The sequence below is a fragment of the Phoenix dactylifera genome, chromosome 13 (assembly GCF_051530095.1).
Source record: "Phoenix dactylifera cultivar Ajwa chromosome 13, Ajwa_hap1_PhDact_Kaust_v1.1, whole genome shotgun sequence".
Taxonomy (NCBI): Eukaryota; Viridiplantae; Streptophyta; class Magnoliopsida; order Arecales; family Arecaceae; genus Phoenix; species Phoenix dactylifera.
In genome coordinates, this window is record NC_143202.1 from 20578769 (window position 1) to 20595246 (window position 16478).

The 16478-nt window shown below is 33.0% G+C and overlaps 1 protein-coding gene across 1 annotated transcript; it reads left to right on the forward strand.

Moving 5' to 3' along the window:
- Nucleotides 1-1284: 1284 nt before the first annotated feature.
- Nucleotides 1285-15682, forward strand: LOC103715862 (agamous-like MADS-box protein AGL9 homolog). The gene is made up of 8 exons (XM_088709539.2): nt 1285-1615; nt 6777-6855; nt 13155-13216; nt 13351-13450; nt 13775-13816; nt 13904-13945; nt 14058-14197; nt 15412-15682. Exons 1-8 carry the CDS (start codon nt 1431-1433, stop codon nt 15488-15490), a joined length of 729 nt encoding a protein of 242 aa, XP_088565665.2. The 5' UTR covers nt 1285-1430; the 3' UTR covers nt 15491-15682.
- The last annotated feature ends 796 nt before the right edge of the window (nt 15683-16478 follow it).

Genomic DNA, 16478 nt, shown 5'->3' on the forward strand with positions numbered 1-16478 from the left:
TATATGCAAGTTTGAAAACTGATGTCGAACCTTCATTTTTAGCCTAAAGCGATCATAAAGTTAGGTGGAGCATATAATTTCAACTACTCTCTTGATCATACCTACTTTGTTGTCTAAACATTCATTGATATGTCAAATTTATGACAGCATGTATCTTGTCCAGTAGAAAATAGTAGTCGCTTCTTGACAATCAAAGAACTATTTTGAAATTTTATATACTTTATGTGATTTATATGTAATCTAATGCTCAAGACATAGATTTCAACCATGGGCAAACTATTTAGAAAATATCAATCCTTCTATCTAATTGCTAAGATCAATTGACACATGTCTTTTCACGTTGATCCTTCTTAATATTTCTTTAATCTTTCGGTCATGCCAAATCCAAATGGCTGACCTTCGTATGCTCCACCCCTATGTAATAAGTGGGAGGACTCGTGCGGGCATGTATTTAGTCTCATATTGATTATTCGCTAGATAGATCTTGGACACTTATATAGGATCAAGGAATCCAAATAATACCTTCCGACTAGCCCTTTTAGGTGAGGTTTTAGATTGTGACAAATAGTATTAGTGCTGCAGCAAAGATTCATTGGGCTGACTACGGACTGCTCGTGGTGTTTATGACTAGATTTGAATAGATTTGAACTCTTAACCTAACGAAGACGTTTACAAACAACAGGACAAGTAGTTGAGTTACACTTATGCTTGTAACTTTTTATATATATAATTTTTTTTGTTACTTAAGTATTCTCCATATACAATTTTTATAATTATTCTAATCAAAACGATGTCTTAATCCAACTAGCACCCCAAGAAGCTTCTCCTAGCTTGCCAGTTGGTCTGGCTCTCCGAGGTTAAGTCGCAAGCCCGTCCGAACCAGTAGCAGGCATCATCCCCCGTTGCCCCATCCACACATCGACACGTGTCCACTTTATATCCCTCCTCCATCTCCTCGCTACCCGGTTAGATATCCTCAAGATTTTTTTCCCTCTCCCATCCAAACGCTCATACAGTCCCCAGCTCAACTCCCAAAACTTAACGCATCTGACGTGGGCTTACTTGATAAGTTAAGTTCAAATAATCTGTCAGTCAAAAGGAAGCCACGTGGACAGATAGATGGTTTTGTTAAATATTTTGAGTAGTGTAGCTTTCTAGCCTATTTAACCCCACAATTACGAGAACGCGAAGCCGACGAGGGACCAAAAGATAAAAAACGGAAACCCCGCGTTAAATTAAATAAAAATGATATAGAATAAAATAACACCAAGCTAAGCTCTCTTTTCATCTCTCGATCCATAAATAGCAAAGGAAGTCTCTTTCTTCTCTTCTCCCAACCAGAAGCTTTGCCCAAAGCTTTCTTAGCGTCTTCCATCGTCCTTTGAGAGAGAAAAGAGGACAGAGGAGAGAGAGAGGCGAGAGAAGAGAAGATGGGGAGGGGGAGGGTGGAGCTGAAGAGGATCGAGAACAAGATCAATCGCCAGGTGACCTTCGCGAAGCGGCGGAACGGACTCCTCAAGAAAGCCTACGAGCTCTCCGTGCTCTGCGACGCCGAGGTCGCCCTAATCATCTTCTCCAACCGCGGGAAGCTCTATGAGTTCTGCAGCAGCTCCAGGTAGTGGGCAGAGAACGAGAACTCGGTGAAAAAGGAGCGAGGAAAAAGCTTCTTTCTTATGCTTTTTTTCTTGTCTGGATGTTTTGTTATCTTTCTTGGTTTTGATCTACTTTCCGGTTTTAGATCTCAGGGAGAGGGGATGCTCTTGTTGCGGTTCTTGTGCTAGGTTTCCATTTTGGTGAAACAATAAAAAGGAAGTCAGATCTACTGAAAAAAAGAAACTGGTGATCTATAAAAATCGGAACTTTTTGGTTTTTAATTATATTTTTCTTCTTCAACTGATGATCGGAGCCATCTAGTGTTTGTAATGAGTTAGAGAAGGATCAGATCTGTGGAAAGATGGTGTTTTGGTTGCACCAGCTCTGGCTTTATGGGTTAGGGTTTCTAGTTTCTTCTCAGATCCGTTGTGTTCTTTGTTTAATTTCCTTTACATCTCTTTCTTTCACTCTTAGATGGGTTTCGGTAGTTTTTCCTTCATTAAGCTAGGATTTTTGTAGTCTTTTATGCAGTTGTGACGAATAACACGCTAGCTCTCGACGTCTGCTCATAAATTCTAGGTTTTCTCTCCTCAGATCTTCGTCGTGAATCTTTTGGAAAGTTTTATAGTTTATTTGCTGTGTCATATTTCAGCTGTGAAATTTATGCAGTGCAAAACGGTTTACGCTTTCTTTTCTTTTTCTGATAATCTTTAAGCTTTCTTCGAGGTAAAAAAAAAGGAAAAAAACTAAAAGAAAGGGTCTTATCTAGTTATGACGACATGAAACCTAGGTCGAGTTACCCATCAGTCATGTCTTTCTGTGAAAAAAGGTTGGTTGGTTTTCAAGTCTTCCACGTATTCTTCTATTATTTTCTGGTCTTAAGGTTGTGTAGTTTTTGTATGTGGATTCCATATGTACATGGTAATAACCATACGTTTGAAGCTTGTGATCTATAATCTCTGCATGGTCGTTTCCATTCTTGAGACTTTCTGAGTTGACCATTACTTTATGCTCTAATTCCTAGTATTTCTCTAGTTTTCCATGTCATTTCTGGTGCTTGTTGAGCAATAAATTACATTGAAGCTTTATGATGTGATTCTGATTTTGCTCTAATGAGTTTTCAGAGTCTCAGATTTTCAAATCCATCAGCAATTTAGCATATATAAGATTTTCATCAGCAATTTAGCGGATATAAGATTTTCATCAGCAATGTTGGATCTAAGAATTATCATCTGGTGAAATTATTTTGAATGTAAGATTTCATATGTAACAATTCCCCAATTGAAAAAAAGGAGGAAAGTCATGCTCAAAAGATGATTTTCAGATTGTTTCTTCTGTTTGTCCTTCCATTTTTTTTCCTGGAAAGCTAGATTCTGAAATCCTTGTTCTTCTCCCTCTTTCTATTCTTCGAAAGATATTCTGACCTCCAAGTCACTTTTCATTTCAGATCTCACGGTTATCCTTCTGATCAACTTCTTTTTATGTAATACCATTGTTGATCATTCTACTCATCGTTGTTTCTTCCCACTTCTTTGCCAATGGTTCTTCATGATTAGCAAGAAATTAAGGTACAACATATTGATGGTTTTCTAAGAATGAAAAGTGAACTTCAAGGAGATTGTTATTCACAAAAATTCATATAGGAGAGAAGTATTGGCAAAAGGCAGGTTAATATATACATATCTATTTGTAACCTCTCAAGTTAATAGCTTTGATATTCTAGTTTGATGTCATAATTTTATATGGTTACATGGTAAACTTCAAGGAATTTTTATATGGTAGCTTAGACTAGAAGATGTTTGATAGATATCTCCTTCTAATGTCTAATGTGTCATGCTTTTTTTTTCTTTGAGGAATCTAATGTTTTATGCATTAGATTTTGTGCTTTATCCTGAACTTCCCCCCACCTATTGTCTATATCCCGAACTTCATGAGCTTCTTTATCTTATATTTTAAGTTATGCATTTAGATTGCATTTACGTAATATGATGCATAAGCAAAGAGCTCACTGAGTAATTCTTTTCACTAGATGTTTACAATGTGCATATTATGGAAGTGTTTCTTTCATGTGATAGGCCTTCACACTTTGAGTGTCTTGGCAAATCTAGTGAAACAATGCCTTTAACTCATTTTTCATAATTTCTCTAGAAATTTCTATTTTACATCTGCATATAGAAGTATTTTAGTTTGAATTGGAATCATTATACTTGCATCTTGTTTGTTCTTTTCACCCATTTTGTCTTGTTTCCATCATTCTAGTTTTATAGAGGTTGATGTTGCACCAGCATTAATTTTGTATTGTGATGTATTTATAGAGATCTTATAACTCCAATGTTCTTCATGGTGATCCAAATAAATAAATAGATTAGTTGGCATTGAACGAGCATTCCATGAGAGCCAAGATATAACATATGGCACTATCAAAAACTTGTGAAGGTCACTCAGATATAGAACCTACTGCTTGGCACAAATTGCGACTTTAGCATGTGATGGTGATTGGCATGAGTTAGAAGCAAGCTTGGGTTCTAGTTTCATAATGTATGTAGAGCCTTATATTTTGGACAATATCCTATTCATTTCATGCATGATGGATGGTTGCTCCTTTTCTCAACTTTTTCTATTGTTTTATCTTTAGTGGAGGATCAACGTAGTGGCAATTAACATAAAAATTTTTGTTCTTGATGGGTTAGCAACCCCAAAGGACTACATAGCTACTCAAAATTAGATGTGCTCATAAATTTAAGAGGTATGAAGATTCGTTAAACAAAACTAGCAACTAATTCTTCGGGTAAGCATGTACTTAATTGGAACATATGTGGAAGGACATTGGGAAAAATGAAAAATTGAAGGTGTTGAAAGAGGAGGAAAAACAATTGAAGGAATAGTTCCTGATGAACCGAGGACCTGCTATTGAACTCCACTTATTTGTAAAACTCTTAACTATGCTCGAATTAGTTTGACAATTTCTTTTCAAAGGATTTGAAATGGTTAGTTAGGAATCCACACTTGTTATTCAATGCTTGAATGCAAACACTCAACAATTTTTGTCTCCAATGTACAAAGTGTTCATTTTCCCCATCCCTTTCCCCCCTAACCTCATAATCAATACTTTCTAGGTCTTTTATGCCATATGTTATACTTTTGGAATGAAATAAAACCTTAACACAAACATCATTCCAATTTGTTAAAATCATATATAATAATGAGAATTTGCATGGCAAGGCAATGGAGTTAGAAAAACTCAAATGGTAAGTTCAATATCTTGCCAAATGCAGAGTTGTATTCTTGGTCTTATTATATATAGCAGCTATATGGAGTCTTTCCTGAACAAGGAGAAGAAGCTAAAGAGTCATCTTTAACCTTCTGAAAAAATTGTTATAGTTTCACTTACGAAGACTAGGATTGGTTAGAAAGTCTAATAAGTCACTATATTTATATATTTAACAATGTAAGGAGACATAACTATAATAATGAAGTGAGAACTTTTGAGTTTTCTTTCACTTATCTTCGCCTCCATCATCTACAATTGGTATGCTTGAGTGGATTTTTAAGAGAAAGCCCAAGGTTTATGAACATTGACAAATAATTGAGGCAAACAATTGGTATGCTTGAAGGCAAACAATTGAACATTGGAAAATCCAAAATTGTGTTTTCTAGTGGAGAACTTATTTTTTATAACAATATAGGTGGAGAAACATTAAAGCATTTTTTTGTCCAAGAGATTGAAAAATATGCAAAATCTGAAGTATTTAAAGGCCAATGTTGCAATTTGCAAAGAGAAAGAACAATTGCACTCAAAGAAAGATCCTATACAAATAAGCAAAGATCACTATCCTTCACTGGAATTTGTTGTATTGAATGCATTGATGGTTTTATAGAAGCGAAAAAGTGGTTAACCCTGTTTTCAAAGTTAACTATAATATATTTTGAGGAATCAACTGTCTGAATTTGTAAAGCCTCTTGGTGTTAGCATAAGAGTCTGAGTTAAAGCCTCACTTTTCATGAACTCAATAAATTATTTATAGACATTGTCTATCTTCTTTTCAACAAGCATGATTTCTTTGAAAATTCTATTTATAGACATTGTCTATCTTCCTTTCAACAAGCATGATTTCTTTGTGAATTCTATTTGTATGGCATCCCGGTTAAACAGTGAGAAAACTAGAAGTGCAAATTTAGATGATGCTTAACTATTTGGAAGGTATACTATACCTTCATTTTTTTTTTAAGAGGAGAGTAATATAGAAAGTCTCCAAGTTAGTACCAGGTCATGTCCTCATAAAAATATTTAACAATGTAAAACTATCATTAAATTGGATATTTTGAATTTTGCTCTCCTTATCTCCTCCTCCATCATATACTATAAGTTGAGACAAAGAACATCATACGTAACAATGAAAGACTCCCCAGAAATCAATGAAAGTATGGTTTTTGGCCATATGAAGTAGATAAATATTTTGTTTAACTATTATCTTTATTGAAGCGGTATCTATAAAACTAGCTAGGACAAATAAATCTTGTGTAACAAATAACTTAAGATTCTTATAATGATGATAGGACTAACAAAGTCATAACACTTCATGCAATGGAAGGTTGGGAGATCCTTGATGAAGTATTCTTCACTTAACTAACAAAGTCACTAAATTATCTTATTCATTGTATTTAATGTAAAAATTTATTATGGTTATATGATAATAATAGATACTTTAAAGAAATGTTAAAATTATTTTTCATTTAGCTTGAATTTGTGTTAATGTTGATATATGAAATAAGTACTACTTTTTGAAGAAAGTAATATTTTTAGAAAGTATTTGTGCCCTTATTTTCGAACATAGTCCCAAAGAGATACACATATATTGTCACTCAAATGACATATATCTACTTTATTTATTAATTGGTTTTCTACGATACCTTAGTAGATATAATTATTTTTGGCAATTCTCATTATGAGGTGATATCATGTAAAGCTTTTAGAATAAATTAATCTTTTTATCTTGATGAATATTAATACAATTAGAGGTACAAAAGAGAATGTATTGAAGTTAAGGGATGTTTGATGCTTTGTAATTATATTATCCAGAAATTTTCTTTATACATTCTAATAGAAATTTTAGTTTTTATTATTTCTCCATCTAAATTTTTATTGAATATCTGGTTAATGTATGCTAATCTTTTGAATATAGTATGTTGAAGACACTTGAAAGGTACCAAAAATGCAACTATGGCGCACCAGAGACTAATATTGTGTCAAGAGAAACTCAGGTAAATGGATAAAACTATCTTTATTTTTTATCTTAATTTAACTTGAAATTTCTATTTGTAGTGAGTTTCCATCTTTTTTTTCTATGTTATTTCCCCTTAAGACCATTCTAGCAAACTGGTTTATTGGTAAGTATGGTCTATCAGTATTTTTAATATTTCTTTTGAATATATTAAACTTTAATGGTACATATAAATATATTTTTCTTATTTTTCTTCTTAGACAACATAGCTCAAAACTTGATAAATAAGTACATAAAATAGTAAATTAAAAAATTAAATTTAAAATGATAGTAATTGTAACTATTTAAAGTTTTATCTTGGGATGGTAGATTCTACATAAGTTTTAATTCTTTGTGTTATTTTTTTATCATTATCAAATATACTTATAATTTAATGCAAGATAAAAAAATCAATTTACAGAGCCATGTTCTATTGCTGAAATAATATGCTTGAATTTAAAAATTGAATTTCTTTTGATATATAGAGTTCTACTAGGTTGTCATATTATTAAGAATTCCAGGCACAATATTGAATTTTTATTTTCATGTAAAAATTATCTTTTTATTAGTTTGCATCAATAGACATTCAAGTTAATGAAGAAGGCAACTTGGTAAAATATGTATTTTATTTGTACATTTAATTCTTGGATTATTAAAAAAAAGGCTTACCATTATTTTAGAAAATTACGGTGTAAAGGTAGTAATTGATTATAAAGAAGATTAATTCACAAGATTTTAGGATTTTTTTTTTAATTTCAAGTTCATAGCCCTTAATATGAATCATTCATGATGAAATTCTATACCACTAGTCTTACATATTGGAATAAGGTTTAAAGTTACAACTATATTGAGAAATTATTCAATTAAGAATTGAAGCTTAAGGTCAACATATGGCCAGGTAATTTAAATATAACAAATAATTGGGTTGAATAAAGGAATATGTGCATGATAATATTAGTAATCGTGTATAGAGTTCTTTATTAACAAAAGATTAGGTCCTTGAATTTTCACTCTTTTTATTGAACTTTATTCAAGTTTATAGCTCTTAATATGAATCATTCACGATGAAACTGCATATTACTAGTTCCACATATTGGAATAAGATCTAAAAATTATGGCTATACTGCGAAATTATTCAAGAAAAGATTGAAGTTTGAGGTTAGCATATTATTCTTTTTGCAATCTTTGGATCCCATCCATTTTTTATTTACATTTTCCACCATGATCTTCATACATGAATTAGAAAATTATATTTCTAAAAAGGTGATCATATTCTTAATTTTAGTTTTCATAATATTACTTTTTTGGGTTTGTCTTTCATTCTTTTCTTTTTCATATCAACTATCCTGTTTTCTTAGGTTATCTAAATTCAGTTACTTGGGTCTGTCATATTTTACTATTCAAGTTTACTACTTATAATTGAAGTTAGCATTAATATTGAGAAAAAGCATATTCTATGATCATTCTAGATGTTGTAATATTTATTGTTTGATAAATAAATTTATCAAAGACTTCTGCAGTAAAAATATGGAGGATAAGGGCTACAAAATCAGTTTTACAGATAAAATACATAAAATGTAGTTTTAGTAAAAATAAATAAAGATAATATTCCATTCAAGGTTGATGGATGAGATTATGGATAAAGACATACATAATAGAATTGCAGCTCGTTGGATAAAGTGTACAAATGCATTTTGAGTCATATATGTTTGACTCATACTTCGGTAATTTAATAAAAATATTTAGAGAAATTTATATATATATATAGAACGAAAATAAATATATAAAATTATATATTCATAGAAAATAAATTGAGATGAAAATATAGAACATTATATCCTATAACATTATATATTTTGAAAGAAAATATTTATAGAATGACCATATATCCTATAACATTATATGTTAAATATATTGGATATAAATGGTATGCAAAATAATGAGTTGAATATAGAAGAAGTAAAAATATTGAGATGAAGTGTGATAAAACTAGGAAGAAGAGTGTATTAGAATAATTATAAGAGTTACATTGTTTAAGGATGAAGTTAAGGGTTTCCTCAAAAGAAATGGATAAACTTATGGAGATTGGACTTTTTAGGTGGAATGGATATATAGAAGGAAAGTGCCAAGAAACATCAACAAAGAGATGTAATTTATTTTTTGTTGAAAGATTTAGGAAGAGTAGGATAAAACTTGAGATACCATCAATGAAAGTTGTAAGGACATGGAGAAATTTGAAAAAGCTATCAATGCAATCTTGGATGAAAATGCTCAAATGAATATTCATAAAGCTGATCCCAAGTAATTAGGATAGAGCTTGATGATTATGGTTTGCTATTCTTTTACTTTGCTCTAATGCCTATGTTCATCTTTGTCTATTAAAGATCCTTTGGAGGCTTAACATAAAGCTTCAAAGAAGAGTTTGATAGGTGAATTTTGTGGGTAGACTTGATCTTAATCTTTGTTACCAATATTTCAAATCCAAGAAATAGAAATTGGGTGGAAGTCCTAAGTTATAGTACACATTTTCTACACTCAAAACTAATGTTCTAGAAAGAAAATTAAAAGGACAAATATTTTCTTAGAAGAAATAAAAGTTATGTACCAACTCGTTGTTTTGGAACAATCGAAAACTTTTATTTTGTTACAATACCCTGCAAGAATTTTTCTTAAGAGAATCTTATGAAAGTTGAAGATACCTACTCTAAAAATGCATGATTGAGCAAATCCAAGATGATGACATTCTAAGTATCTGTAAACATTGGAAGGAAAAATCATAGAAGGTGAAAAGATTTAGTTTTAGGCAAGAATACAAAGAAATAGAAATGATGTAGAGGAAGATCAATATATTTGAAAAAATCTTAGAAGTTTCGTGGATGAACTTTTAAGAAAAGGTAAGTTATTTATGTTATTTTGATTGTGTATATATATTTTTTAATGAAGTTGGAATGATAAGAACATGCAATTTACTTGTCATAGAGTTGATTTAGGATTGTCTAATGATGATAAAATAATGTTCAAATATAAAAGAAATTTTGAGTAAGAGGTGGATACTATGAAGAAGATATAGAATTTGAAGAGCTGCTAAATGGGTTGGATATGCTTTAGAAAACATATGTAACCTTTCTTGTTCTCTTTATCGAGTCTGTAGTATGAAAGAGAAAAAATAATCATTAGGTGAGCAAGATATTAAACAAAGTCATAAGTTATATTTTGTACAAAGATCCTAATTCTCTATATATAGAGGTAAATTTTCTCATGCAAGTCTATTATTGAGTTAAGAAAGAAATATTCAAGATATCCAATAAGCTTTTTTTGGATAACGAGTATTCTTTTAGACAATGGATATCCAATTATCATTAGTTTTTCAGGTACTTTTGTATTTCCTTTTTTTTAAAAATTTTGCATATATTTTTTATTTTGGCTACCTTTCTCATGCTTCTACTGTCATAATAATGCGCGGATATACTAGACCTTTTAAAGACTAGAGATGGGGATGCTTTATATGGCCCAAGGTTTTAAATAATGTTTCATCCTATTACAATGGACCCCATCGATATAATTATTGAAAACATTATTGACCATTATAATGATTTTTATTTTTTCAAAAAACTTCTCAAATTTTTAATATTAAAATAATCATTGGTAATGACTGTTACAATTGTGTTGTAATGAAAATAATGGATAATAATGAGAAAAATATAGAATTCACTTTCATTAGATAAAGTATTATATTTTTGACTAAATAATCATTTTTGGAGAGAATTTTTAGTTAAAAATGAATTTAAAAATATTATTTTATTCAAATGAAAGTACAATTAAAAGATATTGATCATTGTTTACATTATAACAATATGTTTAATAATAAAAAATAATGAAAAATAATGAAAAAATTTTCATTATTTTACATTAGCTTATCTCAATAACCCTTAATTATTATTTAAGACCACTGTACAGCAAAGTTAGTGAAGTTTTGTATAGACTAATGAGCTAGCTATTATATGTGCCTGAAGGCTAATAGTAGTATTTAAAGTGGCTTATTGGAGCCAAAATTGCTCATTCAGTCGCAAGAAAGCAAAATTGCTTCATTATGTTTCATAGTCTAAATGGCTACAACTTGAGTGGGTTGATTGGGTTGCAAACAAACTCTAACTTAACCCAACCTAATCTTGGGTTAGGATATCTCTAGCCTTTAAGCGACCCAATCCAATCTCAAACTAAATTCCGATTAGATTAGGTTACATGGGTTTAGTTTGTACCACCTTAATTGGGTTAGATCGGCTTGAACAAATATTTTAAGATAGGAAAATGTTTTAGATCTTTTTGTTAGATTACATATCTATTGAATTGAGATATCAATTGTTCATCAATTTCAATGATATACTTACAAATAATTTAACATGACTACAAATATAAATATATAAATAATCTATATAAAATATATTTTTATTTATAAATAATTGGATTGGGTTTCCTGTGAACCCTAACCTAAGCTACTTAAGATCGAGTTGGATATTTATTCCCAAATCCAATCCAAATTTATAACGCTTCAATCTAACCCCATGCAATGAATGGGTTGGAGGGGCAGGTTTAAATTGGTTGAGTCCTAATAAAGTTGCACCCCTAGTAATCTAACTAGCCCATAGTTTCAGAACCTTTTCTTTATGTATCTTTTTAACTGTCATCTAGATCTTTTTAATAAAAAGAAATTAGCAAATTTATTATATAATTACTCAGGAGTAGAATTAGACAGATTGTTTTGGGTTTTCCGATATATTGAAAACTAGCATGCTTCATCTTTTACCATTTGAATAGCAGCAGTGTCCAAAATATTGCATATCAAGTTTTGGCACTTCTACGAAAAAGTGTGAACTCTAACATAGCATTAAATTATGATTCAATCTTTGTTATTAAAAACACTTCAACAGATCTAACTGATTGTACATTAAATATGTACAAGCATACATATTTACACATACATCTACTTGCTACTGGTATGTATTCTTATGTTTAATTTCCTAAATTTTGTTTGTCATTGTTTTTTCGAGACCCCTGGATGCTTGATACTTAATGTGGCCTTATAACATTCTGTTCAAGGAAAACTGATATCTTTTTGATAGGTTCTTGTAACTTCTTTTGGATGTAATCTACATTGACATCATATATCTAACAATTACTAATATCGTTGTGGGCTTGGCCTTAACCATGATGGGTTAGACTAAATTTATTTGAGAAAATGTTGTTAGACTAAGTTTTATAGGTAAGAATATGTTGCTTGGAGTTGATTCAGGTTTGGCTTCCCTTAAGCTTGAATGGAAACCATTCTAGATCTCAAAAAACACGCACACAAGAAGCAATAGCATATTCTAAACTCATCATAGGTAATATATTACTGTCAATTTGATATATGCTCACCACTTAAATGGATCATAACTATTGGCGATGGAGGGACCTATCATGGCTATGTTAGTTTACACATTTCCTCTCTGCGTAAATCAACCTGAACTTTTTTTAAATGTTTCTTTGAACTCTGCCATGGGCCAGGCAAAGTTGTCCTTTTTTCAGAAATGGTTCAAATGTGTCGTAGAATGATCAAGAGGCTTCCATGGATATCCCTAACTGACTTGCTAAAAGAGGCCAAATTCAGCTAATGGTATAATTCAGTCCCGTTGAAATGGTATTTCACCCGAAAAAGCTTATAGCAAATTTCCTAACTCTCGTTGATCACCTCATTTTTGGCCATCTACATAAAAAAGCGAGCATTATGAAACCTAGTATAGTCCCTAATTCAATCCAGAAATATACCTATAAAGTGAGACTTGGGGATATAGTGCATATGAAAATTCATGCGGGTTGTCACCCTTCAAGTCATCTAGGCATCAAGAGGATTTTTGACATTAAAGGGTGCAACTTCTGTGTACTGGCGGACGACTACAAAGATGGAGTCACTTCTCCTGGCTTTCTTGAAACATCCAGTGATGAAGTCCATTTTAACACCACATGAAGGCACTCTAGCAATCTGCCAAGTGTTGATAACAATTTGTAACATTTAGGTATTAGTAAGCTTTTAAGAACCAAGACGGGTGGAAGGCCTGGCTGAAATTGGTTGCGACGGGGATATTAGTAGGTTGAACTATATGCTGTGACAAGAAGATTTGAATACTCTAAACGTTATCACCTTGTAATGGAAATAAGGGATACAAACAGATCATCACCTAGCAATTTCCTTGTGATACAACTTTTCAGATTATGTGAACCTTGTGCACTGGGGAAGACTAATGTACTTTTTTGATGGCGCAGAGTAGTCAGCAGGAGTATTTGAAACTTAAAGCACGTGTTGAAGCATTACAGAGATCACAGAGGTGGATTTCTTCCTCATTGATGATTTCAGTCTCTTCTATGCTCTGCAGAATTAAATGCAAATCTATATTTAGCCTGAGTACTTGAAGACCAATAATGGCATCTTATTTGTGTTCTTAAACCCCTGCAACTCCAGAAATCTCCTTGGTGAGGACTTGGGGCCACTCAGCAGCAAGGAGCTTGAGCAGCTTGAGCGGCAACTAGATGCATCATTGAAGCAAATCAGATCAACAAGGGTACTGTATATATTTCTTTCCCCACGCAGAATGTTTAGCATACAATGTCAAAGGTTCATAATTTTCTCTAATATAAACGCTTTTTCGGCTTGAGAAAAGTTACTGCATTAGTATCGCGGTTGAAGTCCCCTCCTACTCCCATGATGAAAAATAATGTCTCATTTATTTTAACGACCACATTTGTGAAGCTGGTGAATGCTTCATATATGGATAATTTTTCATAATTGAAGTCAGCTAGTTCCTAGTTTCTGTAAAATAATATAGGATATATTTACCTTGTCGGGCTACTTAAGCAACTCATACTGACCAATTATCTTCTCACAGACCCAATACATGCTCGATCAGCTTGCAGATCTTCAACGAAGGGTATGGTTAATGCAATCAAACAGCTTTAAAAAGCACCTTTTTTTCATTCCACCATTTCCTTCCTACTACCATTGTTCTTTCTTGCAGGAACAAATGCTCTGTGAGGCCAACAAAAGTCTAAAGCGAAGGGTAAGGAGGCCTGTTGTACCGAGAGCTCTAAATATGAATATTCTAGGTACATGGATTGTTTTACTAGTAAAAACTTGGAAGCTTATTATAGATTTTTCTTATGGATGTGCAGCTGGAGGAAAGCAACCAGGCTACTCAGCAGCAAGTTTGGGATCCCAATGCTCATGCAGTGGGCTATGGCCGGCAGCCGCCACAACCACAGGGAGATGGATTCTACCAACCGATAGAGTGCGAACCAACTCTCCATATCGGGTACCTTCTTCCAAGTGCCAGTTCTTCTTTTAGTTTTCTTCTCCATACATGAGAAAATGGCTCTATCCTTTGGAATAAAAATCACCCCAACTAACCTGTTAAAAGGGTCATGTTAAGAATTTGGAAGTATGTCAGCCACCTTGACCAAGAAAAGCAATGGCTTTTAAGGTCTGATCTCTACCTCCTTTACTTGCCGATATGGTGGGATCCATTGGTAGGTTGCATGTGGTTCTGCTACCAATGCATGGGAAATGCCCCCCAAAAGAGATCTAAAAATGACGGCCTACTCACAGAAAAAGGTGGATGATAATATCAGCCTCAGCTGGATCTTCTATTTCTTTGAGACTGCTGTCTGTTTTGGAACTCCTTCGTGGGTATTCAAAGCATTGCATGGCTGTTTCCAATCTTATTGATGGCTGAACCGCTCCCCTTAACATGCCTCGCCCACCATCTTTTTCAAATCAAAATGTGGCTCTGTTCTTTCAGACTCAAAGGACACTTGTCTTGCAAACCATTTTGTCAACTTAAATCGAGAATCCAGTAGCCTGTGCTCCAGTATACCTTGGAAGCCTATCACGCAAACAAATTCGATTCATTACTGAAGAACAATAATCACTGCATACCTGTTGATGGAAAGTAATGGAAACCACTTTTAACTCCAAACACTTAATATCAGGAATTACTTCATGCCGCAAAAATATAACGTTGCATTGTAATGTTGGGTAGTGGTTCTAACTCAAAGAGCTTCACATCATAATCCATAACATATTCAGGCTACTACAAGAATTTGGCAACTTGTGATCCAAGAAATGTATTATGAACTGTGACCTAGACAATGCGACGAGATGGTTTAAAGTTTTAGATTTGTACAAGATATATGGCTGTGGTATCTGGTCTCCAATCACAAGAATTATGAACTGGCAGTACAAGTGCATGCTTTTAAGATATGATAATCCCCATTAATGCTTTAATTTAAAAATAACATGGTTTTACACTTACCGTAAAGGAAAAAGCTCAAGATTTTTTCGTCCTTTCATGCTCCAGTCCACGAAATGCAAACCCAAGTGTTCAGATTACCTCTTCCAAATATTCTAGCAAACTATTTCATGAAAATGAAATCTTTCCTAGATGACCAGTCATGGTGTCAGAAACATCTATCTGCCACTCTTAATCTATTTATTTTTAATCAGGGCACTTTGTTATTTTTCCTGCAGGTATCATCCAGAACAAATAACGATTGCTGCAGCGCCTGGCCCAAGTGTGAGTAATTACATGCCAGGATGGCTTGCCTGAGGACAGATAATTGATTTACCTCTGCTTGTGTCCTCGGGGCATGTTGTGTGTTATATGACAATAGACACTTGCACTCCATGTCTTGATTGTAATGATCTGTAATTGGTAACTTCCGTTGTTTCTAGTAAGACAATATTGTCTACAAACCTATTCTATAAAAACTCCCTGAAATGGAGCTATTCTGCTACTGTATCCGAGATTTTTTGTTCCCAGATTCATGCTTAATTTTCTATATCAGTGTCTTGGAAGTAGGACTTCTTATATTTGGGTGGTAATTTTTGATCAGCCTGTTTTAGTTGTAGGTACAAGTAAGCTGATAGTTAGGTTATCATCTTGTTAGACAGCATTTTTCACCTGGTAATAATCTGTCACGCTGAAATCTTATTATGTAATATGGAATCTATATGCAAATATTCATCTGTTGAGGCATGCCTAGGTTCTTGAGGACATCCCCTAGAGTCCAATTCTGGTGTTGGGTCCCTAATAGATAAATTGGGTTGGCACAGTGTATTAACTTGGTCTGGCACAAGTTAGCCGTCAGAATCTCAGATGTTTTAGTGCTCTGCTCCCCTATCCATTGAAAATTACTTTTGGTTTTTAAATGCAGTGATTTCTGGCTACATTCAGATTTACACATATGACTCCCAGAGAGATGGTTGGGGAGGGTTGATATTTAGTGGCACTGTATCTGCTAGTGCTTGTACATGGCTAGTGATTGAGATGTAAACAATCATGTATTGCATCAGTGGTAAGGCAAGTTCTTTTTAGTGGCCTAACTCCTTGATATCTTTGACCATTCCATAGTTCATGCTTTTTGGCATGCTAGTGAATGCAACTTGAGGAGTTTAACACTTTCATACACAGAACATGTTGCCTCTATTTGGAGTATTTGTTTCATAGCGCATCCCATTCTTTAGTAATCCCAGTTTGCGTTGCCCTAATAATCCAAGTTACATGAGCTTATTGCTTTCCTTTTCTTCTACATAAT